This window comes from Rissa tridactyla, chromosome 3 (assembly GCF_028500815.1).
Source record: "Rissa tridactyla isolate bRisTri1 chromosome 3, bRisTri1.patW.cur.20221130, whole genome shotgun sequence".
NCBI classification, from domain to species: domain Eukaryota; kingdom Metazoa; phylum Chordata; class Aves; order Charadriiformes; family Laridae; genus Rissa; species Rissa tridactyla.
Genome location: NC_071468.1, coordinates 61,304,988 through 61,320,061, shown reverse-complemented (window position 1 = coordinate 61,320,061; position 15,074 = coordinate 61,304,988). Strand labels below are relative to the sequence as shown.

The 15,074-nt window shown below is 39.1% G+C and overlaps 1 protein-coding gene across 7 annotated transcripts in view; it reads left to right on the top strand.

The window, feature by feature from the left end:
• Positions 1–15,074, top strand: part of ADGRG6 (adhesion G protein-coupled receptor G6) — a 114,550-nt gene that overhangs the window by 36,335 nt on the left and 63,141 nt on the right. For all 7 annotated transcript variants that reach the window (XM_054197071.1, XM_054197065.1, XM_054197070.1 and 4 more), the window contains exons 3-4: positions 6,410–6,751; positions 12,315–12,935. In XM_054197071.1, coding sequence (XP_054053046.1) covers positions 6,410–6,751; positions 12,315–12,935 — 963 coding nt within the window. The remainder of the gene's footprint in view (positions 1–6,409; positions 6,752–12,314; positions 12,936–15,074) is intronic.

Genomic DNA, 15,074 nt, shown 5'->3' with positions numbered 1-15,074 from the left:
ATCTGTGAGACTTTAGAATTTGCTCAAGAATTTTGTGAATTTAGGCCTGTGTACACTGTAGAAATGCTGAAGTAGTTCCATATTATCGTTATATGGTTGGCTCATCGTATGAGTGGTTCCATATTCTTACAAATCAGGGGACGCTTACACTTATACACAATCACAATCATATTTCCAGCCAGTAGACCTCAGCCCTGTAACATCATATGTGCAGGGCCAAACTTTTCTACATATAAGGGTGTGAGTCTTCTATTTATTGCAGAGATAATCCTTTTTTGTTGTTTTTGTCCTTTATTTCAGTCCCTTCTTTTTTTTTTTTTTTTAATCTGTGTGTTGAAATAGTTAGAGCTAAGATTGTCCCTTTAATTTGAGGATTACAATGCATGTTAACATTAAATTATATGTTTGTATAGTAATTTTTATCAGGGTTAGCATACTGTAGCAAAATAAGGATCTTTTGGGGAGATCAAACAGCTTCTACAATTTGGAAAGTAAATAAAGAACAAAAATAGACCTGTGGCACCTCCTCATTTGCACTTTCTCAGACAGAATTCCATCAAATTGTGGCTTGCGCAGAGAGCAGACAACATGCTTTGGTGTGCAGAGGCTCCAGAAGAGTGCTATGCTTCATGTTTTGAATAAAAATTTGAATAAGTCTTATCTTATAACTAATTTATAAGTGAGTAAGCAGAGCGTTACTTTATGTCCAGAGTGAATGACATGACACGTCTTTGCAATTAATATATTCACATTTTGCGTATTTCTGTAGATGTATAGGTCTCCTTTATGTCCAAAATGATTTTTTAAAGTGAAGATAAGCTGCTGTTGAAGCCTTTGCCATATGATAGCTGTTCTGGGTTTAGTGTTTGTGTCTGGTTGGAATAACACGGGTTTGTTTGTTTTGTAGCCATTCCAGCCCACCCACATCTTGGTGGTTTGGCCCTTCCACTTGCTTGTCTGCAGGTGTGCCCATTGCTGACCTCATTCACCCGTCTATTTGGAGTCATAAATACATTTAACCTAATGTTTAGTTGTATCTCTGTTATGGTGTCCTTGAAATAGAAAAAAAAAACCCAACGATTAACTGTTTATTATAAAGGAAGACTTTTTCCTGACTGATGTTTATCAAAATAGGTATTTTTTTCATGCTGTCACAGTAAACGATTGTAAGGTTTCACTTCTGGTTTGGGCTTTGCCACATGCTTGCAAGTGCCTACGCCATCTCACCTTCCCATGCTTCTCTCATAGTTCAAAATGACCGTCTTGTAAATGCTACCTTTTCAAATGTATGTAAAATGCTTAAAGGTTCTCAGATGTCTACATGAAAGCAAATTATAATTAATCCTGTACTGCTTTTTTATGTCCAAATTCCTAGGTTCCATAGCTAAGATTTATTTCAAGATATTTTCCTATGAACATGTGTCCTCAACAGGGAGAAGTAGAGTTCATTTTCATGCCAAAATGGAATCCAGGAGCATTCTGTCTTACTTTTATGAGGGAGCCTTTTAATGGGTTTTAAAAAAATGCCAGTAGTGTTAATTCAACCCACACGGGCTATTGTTGGTATCCTGTGCCGCTGCCTACGCATATGTAGTCATTTACACTTCTGTCAGGTGGTAAATGCTGTACAGAAGGCAAGCTGCACGCTACAGCTGGAAAAAGAAAAACCAAATGCAAGGTGTCACTTAGTGTGAAAACAAACTGGATAATGCACAAATTGCAAGTGCACACATTTTTCCCGAGAGACCCTGTTTCCTTTGATCCTAACCTTTATAAACTTTTAAGTCTTTGGGGCTGAAATCAACAGTGTCCCAAGGTGGATTGCTTTTGCTGTTTTAAAAAAATTCTTCACCAAACAAAATTTGTTGTCCAGCATTTCTCCAAGTAACTGCAGAAATGAAAGCAGCTGGAGAGGTAGAAGTCAAAACTCATGCCTGAGGAAGAAGAGCCAGACTATAATAGGGCAAAAGATGAGGTTCTGGGGGAAAATGATGACAATGGAGAGAAGTGTGAGGAGTTAGAGGAAAATATGAATATTACCACACATTTTGGAGTCAAGTGCTGGAATGTGTTAGTCATGTAAGAAGAAATCAAAAAAGAGAAGTACGTATGGGATGAGGTTATATACAGAATGTTTCCTTCCCAAATCTGCAGTGCAGCATTGCAGCTCTGGGTCTGACTGTGGCTTCCGCTGCCCACAAATGGCTCGTGAAACTCACTTTCAAATTGTGTATCTCAGTGCCTACAGGTGTCTTCATGAGTTCAAATGGTGGCATTCTGTGCTGAGGCTCTGAAGAGACAAAATCAGTAGACAGAACAAGCTGGGTGATTAATTTTTCTTCCATAGGAAGAAGGTTTGCGTGTGCATATGTTTGTATGGTGCAGTCTTTGATGAGTCACGTACTGTTTCCCTTAGCCCCTTAGTTTTAGAGTGATCTTCATATGAGTCATCATGATGTAGGAAAGACTAGTATAGGGTACTTTTCTCCTCATAGAAATTAAAAGGTATATATGTGAAGAGAGGGACTAGTCTCATGGTTAGGAAAATTGGCAACCATGAGAACAGGATTCTATCCCTGCCTTTACCGATAAGTTCCTATTCAAGATGGCCAAATTGCTTTGACCAAAATTTTCCATTGGCCACTAAGTATTCATTTTTGGATTTTCTACAGTGAGCCAGGTTGACAGACTGCTCTCCCAGATGCAGTTTAAAGTCATAGATAGCGTGCTTTGGACATATAAAATCCTGTACAAATACTAAGTAGTTAAGGAAAATCAGTGCTCTCATTTCTTAGATTAGGAATCCAAAATCCATGGAAACTTTTGCCATTTTTGCCCATTATCTCCATGCCTAACTTTATCCTTAAAAAATGGGCATGATAGGAGGGGAAAAAGCCATTTCCCCTACAGTCAGTTCCTCTTCTGAAGTCAATTAACATTTGTGAATCACTTAGATAACTTTTGTGAAAGCTCTAACATACTCCATAGGAATTTATTTGTTTTCCTTTTTAGTATAGTGTTGAAGTGTCATACTAAATACTTACTTATTCTTTTATTGTTGGAAGTATGAGCCCTGCAGGGGAAAAAAAAAAAGTGATCATGAAATGAAAACCATACTCCAGAATGTTCTCATGATGGAGACAAATGAATTGCCGAGTGAAACTTTCAGTTTAGTAAATGTTGAAATTAAGTGCTTGATTTCTCTGTGTGGGGAGGGTGTTCATTTTGGTTTGGGGAAGAAAAGAGGGAGAGAAAAGATGAAGGGTTTTATTGGATAAAATAAATTTAGAGAATGAATTTCCTGTGGTCTAGGGTGATAAAAAGTACTTGACGGGTAGACTCTATATATGTGGGGTTTCTGACCAAGAATATCATACCTAAATTTGTTCCCATTAAAATCAATAAAATATGTCAGATTGCTAGTAGAAATATTTGTGGTGTGTATTGCAACAAGTATTCAGTATCCACAGTTCAGACTGCTTTGGGCCAATGGGATTGCAAAATATCTGTCAGTTTTGGCTGACAGCCTAAGGTTGCCACAGCAATTTTTCTCTTTAATGAGTAAAATAGGTGGTGTTTATAGAAAAAGGAGTGTCTCATGAGAAGCTGTGCAAAAAGTTCCATTCAAAACCATTCGGTTTATATATAGTTTTGTTGTTTGTTGTTTTTTTTTTTTTTTTTCTTTTTACTTACTACTGTGGACATTTGCATGAAAACAGGATACTTCTCCTTCAAATTGCAGTCAGGGACAGAATAGCTACTATGCCAAAATGGAGCCAACCCACTTCAAAAAAGTAAACTATTTTGCTCACCAAATCTGTTTCTTCTGTGTATGTAAAGTTTTGAGCACTTATTTTCCTACCTAAATTTAGAGGTTGTTTTTTTGAGTTAGTTCTGTAAAACCAACAAAACAATATGGATATAATAAAATGAGAATGTGTTAGTGAAAAGATTAAATGAGTAAAAAAACCAATAACATAAATAGAATTTATGCTTTAGTGTTTACAGTGACAGACAGCAGGGATAAAAGTATTTTTGTTACGTATACTATGGGTTTTTTTACACAGCTTAGAAACAATGATAAATACTCAAGAGAGAGATAAATAGAAGAGCTGAGTCCTGTTTTGGCTGATGGTGATCAACAGAATTAATACAGGCAGGCTTCTCTTAAGAAGGTCTCTGTTCTTTCTGATTGACAAATTTGACATTTCCAGTCTCGGGTTGAATGTAATATTCTACCAATTTGAGAGATACATTTTACTGACAAGTGGCATATTTTTTCTGGTTCAGCAAAATTTTATAATGCCCTTAAGATTTACTTTAGGAGTCCAAGGCTGAATGAGTGTACATTAACACCCATGTTCCTATATGTATGTATTTACATCACTTAACAGCTTAGTCCCTGGCTTCAGGTCCATCTGGGTGCACAGGGAAAGCTCCCAAGTGCCCAGATAGCTCTGTGTCATTTCTTTCTCTGCAGAAATGAGTAGGAGAGTGGGTACAGCGTGCTGCCAAATCCTCAGCCCCTGTAGCCCTCATCCTAGCAATAAGGAAGGCAGGAGCGTGAATCACTGAGCCTTCCAGCTGGAGGCAGCTCCAGCCAGAGCCGTTTCACAGCTGCTCTGCCCTGTAGAGGCTCACTCGCCCTGGACTAGGAGACCGCAGTGGCTTGTGGCTTAGAGCATGCTTTTCCTGTTCCTCCTCCTCTCAATCTAGGGTGGTTCTCTGAAAACCAATACCTATCTGTGCAAAATCCACTGGACAAAGCCGTCATCTGCACAACTGCAGGATTTATAGTCACCATACTAATAAGTAAATATTCCCTCTCCGGTTAATTAATTGAACAGCAGGGTTTCAGGGCAGGTAAGCATAGTCCTCTGACTACCAAGATTTGCAGAGACATTAAGAGTGGACAGGCTTCTGTTTCCCAATGTCATGAGTGAGGCTTCTTCCCAAAGCTTCTTGCAAATCTTTCAACCTTTTTTTCTCATTGGAACAAATAAGCATCCCACTGATCTTTTCTAATGTAACCAGCCTGTATTTGGCTCTGAGAGCCCAATTACTTAATAATCTTTTAACCTCTTTGGGGCCATATGAATTCATGATTTGCAAATAGAAATTATAAAAACTATAAAATACACCTTGCAATTGTCCCCGCAGATGTGGACTGCTTCATTTTTTGCCGTGCCACTTCACAGAGTCAGGGCCCATTTGCTTAGGACAAATACCATTTGAATGTGACTGAACAATATCAGGATCCAAGGAGTGGAAATAAACATCAAGGGCTCTTTGGAGAAGTTGGTTGCATTTATTCCTGTTTTATAGCTGCTCCATATGCAGTTTACACTTGACAACTTTTTTATTTGCTTTTACCTTGGGCAACTAATAATGCATGTTCACATTGTCCTATTTTTTTCATGCTTGTAGTACTTGTTGCAGGATTGGGGCCTAATGAAATGTTTGCAAAGCAATTCAGCATAAATGTGCCAGTTGATTATACTGGCGATATTCAGTTCCCACCTAGTTTGTTCAGTGCTGCTTTGGCAAACTGTTACAGATTTTAGCAGCAGTCAGTTCACGGTAATTATATCATATAATGCACTAAGTAAATATGTGATAAATGAGCAAATTTAAACCAAACAAGAAACACAACCCTGGGGACTAACTGGGCCTGAAATTCTCATGGTGAGCAAGCAGGTGAGCAAAGGAGTATGAGGAATAGGATAAGAATTTCTTAGAGTCTGACTGCCACAAATATGTCAGTGGAGCTGAGTCAGCATGGGAAGAGTGCAGTAATCTGCTGTTGATTCAAAAGCCGGTAGCTCACTGCTACCCTTCTGGGTGATGTGGAGAGCATTTGCCGGAAATGCTGATGACTAACCTTTGAGAGCTCCACAGAGCTGCTGCTTCTGCCACTCTTCAACCCATCTTTTGTGGCTGCTGCATTCCAGGGACATTCCACTGGAAACAATAGCATGGCACAGAGCTGCTGGAATAGCCACCAGTCAGCAGGAGACCAGCAGCCAAAAAATGTAAATGATACCAGTCATCTTTTTTAGAGTTTGCAGTTTGAGAATTTGTTTGCCTTTCTGAATTCAATAATGGTGCTTTCACTTTGCCTTTGTCAGGTCAATTTACACAGCAGACATATATTGTGTGCCTAAATGAATATTTAGCAGTATAATTTATATTTCTTTTGTGCAGGATTTCTTATACAAAATATTATTTTGCTGTACTATTCCTCCAGCATTTTGCCTGCTAGAAACCAGGCCTTTTTCTGCCTTTCTTCCTCCCATCTCCGCTTATGTGTTTCTGTATAGAAATACATTCAGTTTTTGTATTGATGATTACTTTCCTGTTAAGTTATCTCTCTTCCTGACCTCCAGCCTTTCTCTGTTTTTATTGCCAGTTCATGGATGCTACGACTGTAGGATCGTGCTAACTGATCCCTCTGGAGTTTTCACTTCTCCATGCTTCCCCAGTGATTATCCCAACAGCCAAGCGTGCAAGTGGATCATCCGAGCACCTCATGGATTCATCATACAGCTAACATTTATTGATTTTGACATTGAAGAAGCTCCGGGCTGCATTTATGATTCATTGACATTAGACAATGGAGAAAGCCCAATGAACCTTTGTGGCATCACTGCCAAAGGACTATCCTATAACTCTACTGGAAATGAAATGATTGTGTCATTTAAAAGTGACTTCAGTATCCAAAAGAAAGGTTTTAATGCCAGCTATGTACGAAGTAAGTAAACCCAAAGCATTTAATCTCTCCTATAGATGTTTAGAAGCACACGTCCTATAAGGGTTAGAATGACACTTCCTGAAGCAATCCAGTCCTCAATGAGAAGGGAAAGGATGGGGAGACTGCAGGGTAAAACTACAGAGTTCTCTTGTATGTTTTTTTTAACTAATTTATTTTTCTTTGGATGAAAATAAATTATTTTATTCTGGGACATGACATCAAACGTGTTTAAAAAAACTTCTCACATGCAAGCATTTTAGGCCTAACAGGGCCTCTCCCTGCAGATTTATGCTGGAGGGTTTGGAAGCAGGATACCTGTCCTTCAAGCCAGTGTACCTGCAGAGGGACAGAGAAACCCAAAGAAGAGCATGAGACGGAACTTAGTTAGGCCAGAAAGAAGGCCAGCCCAATCCTCTAGGCCAGTTAAATGCCCAACAGCAGGGAGGAGAGGCAGAACTTCTCAGGGGTTCTTCCAGCCTCCCAGGGATGAACTGGCATTGCAAAATAGCTACCTTTTGTTCCAGTTCCTTGACCTTCCTTTCTCTTCCTTAAACACATAGCAATGCTTAGATTTTAAAAAACTTAACAGCTGCAAAAAAATAAGACACTCATGCTTTTCCCCTAGAAGATAAGGGTACAAATAACACGTGGTTGATGTTTGTTTTGTTGTTTAAAGCATTAATAAGAAGTTGCTCTCACATGACAGAAAAGGGCAGCGAGGTAACGAAGGGTAGTAGGATGATCACTTACAGGCCCCATACTCATCATTCATTCCACATCCATCAGGGTTATAGTTTACAGTTGCATGCTCCCAGTAGGTTTTCTTTTGTTGAAGTCACACACTTTAGGCTGAATACTAGCATTGCGTTGAACATCTGTATTATTGTAGCACACTTAACGTTCCTCTGGCTGGCTGGCTGGCTGCTGTAGAAACGCTGAGCAGGTTTGCAGTTATCTCTTCAGTCACAAGCATATCTTTCTCATTACTTTTTTTTTTTTTTACGTATTTATTACACATGTTAGATATTTTAAAATAATTAAGATAGTAACCCCCAGGAATCATAAGACAAAAGTAGTCCTGATTATCCCATCAAAATTTATGTGCAGTTCTGAAAAGAAAAAAGGCAATGTCATATCGGAGGAGCTAAAAATACTTCTTTCTGTGGAGGTCCTTTCATGCTGACAAAATGAATGTAGTAATAATTCTAGGAGCACCCGTTCTCTTCTGAAAGTGGAAGCAAATTTTCTGAAAGGTTTCTCTTGCTGTATCGTAGGAAGTTGTGAAATCAAGTGGATCGTAAAAAATAATATGCAATCAGGTTATGCAAAATGATTTATTTCTTTATTCCTCTTTAATATTTTCATGTTCAAGTATGACTATAAGGGATAAGATAGCTTACAAATGGAATCGAAACATCTAGTGTTGCCCTCAGATGTGTTCAATGAGGAGGACAGGAAAGGTCTACAGACATAGAGAACCATTTGTATATATATAAGCATACGTAATGTATTTTTATGAAAGCAAAAATATTACCTCCATGACAAATTGAATAATACCTTACATCCACAGATAGCACCATTAAAAAATAAAATAGTTTTGGAAGGTAGTTTTAAATTTTGAATATTATTCCCCAGTGTGAATACAGATATCAGTGACCTTCACCAGTGACTTATATTTTAATGTTTCACATATATTCGTTCAGAAACTCTATGTTAAGGCTTGCTGGATGCCAGGACAGCTGGCTGCATGCATCTAGGGCAAATTATAACTGTATTCTGCTTATTGCCCACAGTTGTGCCGTTACATTGGGTTCAGAAGATAGTTACAGGCAAAGATCATAGCAACATTTAACCTGCCAATGGATACAGAAAAGGGGCTTGGTAAAGGGATCATAATGTACTGCTTTCCTTTCAAGTTATAAAAGCATGTAGACTATAGGACATCAATGCACACACACACTGAAATTACGACGCATCTGCGTGGCAGATGTCAGTGCTACACTCATCTGTCCTCGCAAAGGGTTCCCAAAGCCATCGCAGAGATTGCACACCCCCTGACTTCAGGTCCCCAATGGAATTTTGAAGCTTCTTTGTCAAGCTGACACCATTGTTACTGCTACGAATATGATACCTGGGCAAAATCATTAATTTCTCCCACAGTGAGCGAAATAGTGCTATGTTAATATTTTCTTTCATTTCTCAGAAATGATCTTAAGTAAATAATAAAATTAAGTAGCTTGTTAAATTTTGAGTTTCACAAAATAATGCAAAGCTGGAAAGTAAAGGGCTGTTCAAAGACACAGCAATTTGCTATCTAGAAATGGTATTTAAAAATACATTAATGGTACGTCCTAATATACAATAAGTACACAAGAAAAAATATATGCAGGGAAAGACAAATACAAGAGAGTAAGTGAGTTTTGTGAGGATATTAGCTGAGAATAGAACAGCTTTTGTGTGACTGCTCAGTTTTATGTAAGATTGGTTTCAAACTGAGTTTCACAGAGCACATCCTGTTACCCATAAAAAGTTGGCCGCCCACACAAATGTTGGCTTTCCTGGTTGTCACCTCCTGCAACACACCAACGGCAGATGGATGGGCCATATCCTCAGCTGCAGTAAATGAATGCAGCTTTGCTAGTCTTAAGGGAATTACGTCAATTTGCACCAACTGAAAAGCTGGCGTGTTAAATAATTTTCTAGTAATGATTAGCTGTATATCTCCACCAGTGAGTAGATGTCACTCAGTTGCCAAAAGGAGAGGAAGGAGAGCCAACAGACCTCTGTTAGTACTGAAATACTTGAGACAATGTCACATAAAATTAGCACAGTTGCATAGTACTGCAGGAGCCCAGATTAAAAGCATAATTCAGTGTCGTGGTAACAAAAAGCTCTCAAACAGGTATTTGGTATGTAAACACTTGCAGACCACATTAAAGTTGATGCATCATCTTCCAGCATCAGTGAAAGGGCAGATGAGAGCAGTGAAGCTAAGAACAGAAGCCGCCACCACTCAAGCACTGAACCGTGCTGAAAAGCTCATCAACTGGCAGAAAAGCAGGTTTCCCTGCAAGGGATTGTAAAATACAGTCTGGGGACTCCTGGCTTGCTTATGTATAAAGGGGTGTATGACATGTGAGACAGTGAGCTGAAAGTATGATAGGGGCTCTAAAAGCAGCAGAGGCAGGCTTCGTGTCATCCCAGCGGTCCCGTAAAAGCCAATGTGGATCTCAGAACAGTGAGCTGCCTGTTGCTGGTTGCCCCTACTGTGTCCGGGTTGCCAAGACTTTTGTACATTTTTCATGAGTAAACAGCAATGTGTCCAAAAAACCCCTGTTCATCATAATCCAGTTATCTTCCTAACAGCAACAATGTAATATCATTCTGAAAGTAGTCTAAACACTTGGTTGAGTATTCCAAGAATATACGTATATTATTCCTCAGAGAATAACCAGTTTCTCCAGTACTAACATCTGAAATTCATCAGTCTGATGACTGGCTGTGCAACAGTAATCAGGAAAGAGATCTGTGCTTAATGTTGATGGCAGGATACTGTTTTCTCCACATAGACAAAATACTTGTCAGTTTTGTCCTTTCACTGTATGGGGAAGGTGCCAGTGGTTAAATCTGTCAGATGAGTACAGCAAAGTTGAGTAGACTTGTTCAGTACTTGAGGAGTGTCCTCCCTGTTTATTTCGCTTCCTATACTGTTTAAATGTGACCAGATGATCCATAACTCTCCTGACCACCCTAACACAAGCTGGAAAGTGCTCATATGAATGAGCTTTCTTCTTTTTCAAGTCTCGAATCCTTATACTTCTTCTGGAACACTTTCCGTGTTACATAAAGAAGCTTACAGTATAATTAACCCATGAAAAAAAAAATGCCCCTGTTTTCAATGGAGAATTGAACACACGTTCTATCTATAAAATTGTTACAACATACTTTTTCCCTTGGGAAGAAAAAAACAACCCATGAAGTAAATCCAGTAACTAAAAAAACCCAGTATTTTTCTCTCTTCCCTCCCATTCTCCAGTTGCTGGGTTGGTGGATAACGTGCAATGCTTTGTGTTATTTTACTGTGTAATATATTGGTCAAATGATGTCCTTGTGTATATCCAAATATAGGTAGTTTGGAGCTCAGAGCCTTTGCAAGCAGATGGCAAAGGGAAATTGCAATACCACAGACTACACAAAATCTTTATGCCCCATATATCCGTCTCTCTTCCTGAGTGTGGCGTGACAGTCAACCTTCCCTCACATGTCTCACCTTCTCATAGTGAAAGATTTTTATTTCATTCTGAGAAGGAAATAGGTGTATTAATTAACGTATGTATTGTGGCATCACTTCAAAATCCCAGTGGAGACTAAGGATTAACTACCGTGGCGGTTATTCTTCAGGTCTAGCAAAAACCAGTTTCATTTCCAGCATATACACTCTGAATATGTGTAGAAGAGGTAGCACACATTTCCTGGAGATGTGGTCTGCCACGGAACTGTAGAACCAGCAGTAACACTAACGGCTGCTGCAATCTAGTGCTTTTGCATGACTGATAACCTGAAACTTCTTTCTGTGTGGAAATTTACTAGAAGAATTTTGCTGCCCTAAATGTGCCAATAAAACTGAGCATATTGACACTCTATTTTGAAAAATAGCGTTCTCCAAAGTAAAGCGAACAGAATTGTCATTAATGTACTCATGGAGAAAAAGCGTATGTCGTGTGATACTGTTTTTCACATTTGGTGACTGCCACTTTGCAAGTGCAAATGAGAATACTTAATAACAATTAGAGACAGAGTAATTCTCTCCGTGCCTAAATACCCTTACGGCTGTGCATATTTGCAAGAGGACTAGCCATTTCTAGATACTTGTGCAAAATCCCAAACTGCTGACCCAAATATTCACAAATAGTAAATGGCTTGGATGTAAGTATTCATGAACATACAATTGCAGCGTTCGACCAGAAGGCTGCTGGAGACAAAGTGAGAAGATGCCTGATGGTTTGCAGAAACCAGTTAGCTGAATTCAGGATCAAAAGTCTTCAGTTTGCCAAGGAATCTAATAGAGGCTTTCTTCTACTGTGGTACTTAAAAGAGCAAGGCCTGAACTTCATTAGTGTAATGCAGTCAAGCGGACAAGTAATTAAAATAATATATCTTAAAAGCAAGTCATACTGTGTTTTTACAAATAACTGTTTTATTCCATTGCCTAATGCATCCTTACTAGATGAATGAGTAGTAATTTCTAGAACGTGTTCTGAAGCAGAGTTGGAATTTAGTAGGTAATGTGTCCTAATATTGCTCCTAATGCAACTTGAGGGGTTGTTAACAGTGTGTAGCGCAGCATTCTCCGTGCCATTGGAAAGGAACTCTGCATATTCTCAGCTGAGTGCACTCCCAAGCCAAATTCCCTTTCGCGTGTGCTATTGGTATTTTACAGTGATAAAAACCACCTGATGAATGTTTGATATAATGAATGTTACTTTAACCCCAGTCTGCCTTTTTTTTCTGTATGATGAAGTTGGGTTTTTTTGTTAATTTATTTATCTGCTCTTGGTTCTAGTCGCCGTGTCTCTGAGGAACCAGAAAGTCATCATTCCCCAGGTTCCCGATGTCGATGCTGTGTCCGTGTCAGAGGCTGTCTCAGTGCCAGAGCTCAGCCAGTTTACACTGTGCTTTGAAGCAACCAAGGGCAGCAGCGATGACAACGATGACTGGAAGGTTTTCTCCTACACTGATGCCTTTTCGAAAGAATCCTTCAGCTTCGGGAAGACCACAAAAGGCCATTTTCTGTCTATCTCAGGCATGCAGTGCATCCTTGAGAATGCGTTGCCCCGAAATGCAGAGTTTTTCACAGGAACTTTTCAACAGCTCTGCGTTGTAGGGGATAGCTTCTCAGGCAGTATAGGTGTATATGCCAAAAACACCTATCATATAGTGTACTGTCCAGATATCTTTGGCAAAGTTGTCCCTGGAAACGGGAGGCTGGTGCTGGGCTCTAACAGCAATGAAGTGAGCTCTCTAAATGGGGACATTTACAACTTCCGCCTCTGGAATTTCACCATGAATGCGCAAACACTGGCCAACCTCAGCTGCGATGTGAAAGGAAACATTGTAGACTGGGAAAATGAATTCTGGAGTATTCCAACTTCAGCACTGAAAGCAGAAAACAATTTGAGTTGTGGTGAGTACGCCTTGCCAAATCTTTTTGCTTATTTTCCCCCCACACTTCTGCATTGTGTTGAACATATGATATACCAGCACGGAAAAAAAAAGAAAGTTCCTGTGAAAGAAAAACAGCTAGGTCTTACCTTTCTTCGACTTTAGCTCAACTCTTACGTACACAAAGGCTTTGAGAGGGTGTAGAGTTGATTCCCTAAAGGAAAAGAACAAGTCCCCTAAGTGTATTGGGTTGCTGCTTGGAATGATCTGCAGATCAAAGTTTTTCCTAACCAGTTTGTTTATCGGGTTTCCACTCATCCAAAATGGGGATAATGGGCAAGTACTTGCTAGCCTCAAGTAAGATTAGAGTGGTCTCTGGAGAAAAAAACGTGTGTTAACTAACCATTTTAGTAAATGTTTTTGTACCTACCCTTTGGCCCTTCGATTAGCCAGAAGGAGCACTTGCTCGCCTTGTGCTGTGTGCAGAGCCAGCAAAAGCAGTGACAAAACAGCAATGCATATGAGACAGAAAAGTAGGAGAAAAGATTAAATTAGAGGAGGCAGACAGGGAGAAGAATTTTAGATTAAAATCATGGGGTTTTATCTTCCTGATGGTATGTTATCTGTCCTTCTTTTAATTGGTAATTTCTCAAGGTCTTTATCCCTGTAGATTACTCCAGAAGATAAATTTCAATACTTTGTCCAGCCTGTTTTCCTTTCATGGCTCACACCCTTTATTCTCATAAGTGTCCAGGTGTAATTTTAAAATATGTATAAGTTATTACAGCTGGTTCACAATTTTCTACCGGAACAGTTTTTTCCAGATGAAAAAAACAATCAAACCTGAAAAATCTTTGTCACTTTGTCACCAGTATTATTATTTCTTTTTTTAAAAAAGAATGTTTTGGTTAGTAACAACTTTAGAGATATTTTGATAATTATAAAATGCGTATCGCAAAATCTGAATCACGGCCAGCAGTAGTCTATACATGCACATATGAAGCCTGTGAAAATCAACTGCCATCAAACTCTATGTCCACAGAGTCTGAGCCCTCCTATTGTAGCAAACACACATTTGTTTAAAAAAACCCCCACAACCCAAAAAGTTAAAGTAAACAGTAACAAATATTGGCTCTTTCTGAACCACATGGGGTCTTTTCATATCTAATGTTGTCCTCTCCAGTTTTGCATTCTTGCTTCTCTGACACCTTACGACTTATTAGTTTTAACATAGTTTAGATAGTGTCAATATAAGCATCTCCTGACAGAGCATCTGTCAGCGCTCTGAGAATCCTTAGCTCAAACCAGAAGCTGGCATCATTAAGGTGTGCTAGTTTCTGTATCCGATAGCTCATGAGGGATTAAGGTGGCTAAAAAAACCATCTTGCTTGCGTTAGTTTAGTCAAACCAAAACATGAAGTACTCATTCACAGCAAGACTCACTGGGGCAGCTCTCAGCATGCCTCTGCTAAAAAAATTTAAGCAACACCTCTATAAAAACATGAGCAACTAGGTGCCTTTACCCAGAACAAAGAAAAAGCTGATCTAAACATTGACCGTGACTGATGAAGGCGTTCTGGAGAAAAAAAAAAGTTGTTGCTTTTCCATCAGTATGAAATGATCTGGTAGGAAATAACTTCTCAGAAAATCTTACTTCTCTTACAACATTATACAGTGAAGACTACAACACCACTTTTAATAAACAACCTACCAAGACCTCTGTAAGTGTTGCAGTCTCATTTAATTTTGACTGGAGTACTGGTCTTGTCCTTCTTTCTGTTAAGGACTGCACAGTCCTGTGACACAAATGTAATATCACGGCTGTGGTCATAGAAGCAATACACTGTTTTTCATTCCACAGCCTTATTCCTTGGATGTCATTGTTCATCAGTTTCCTTACAGCAGAACGTTATTTTAGGAAGCGTATATTAGCATTTATATGTTAGGCCCAGGTGTCTATACAAGCCGCTTTAAATGTATCCATATATAAGTCTTGTTATTTCCTCCAACTAAGCCTGTGAGAAAACTAACTCACTAGTCAGTCTTTTTCTTTTGAAGGTGTTAAATCACTGCCTATGATACAGGCTTTCCTGAACCAGAGTATTTCCTAAAAGAAAATACTGGGTGCAGTGCCATTTCAAAAACGGTTACTAGTCCCAGA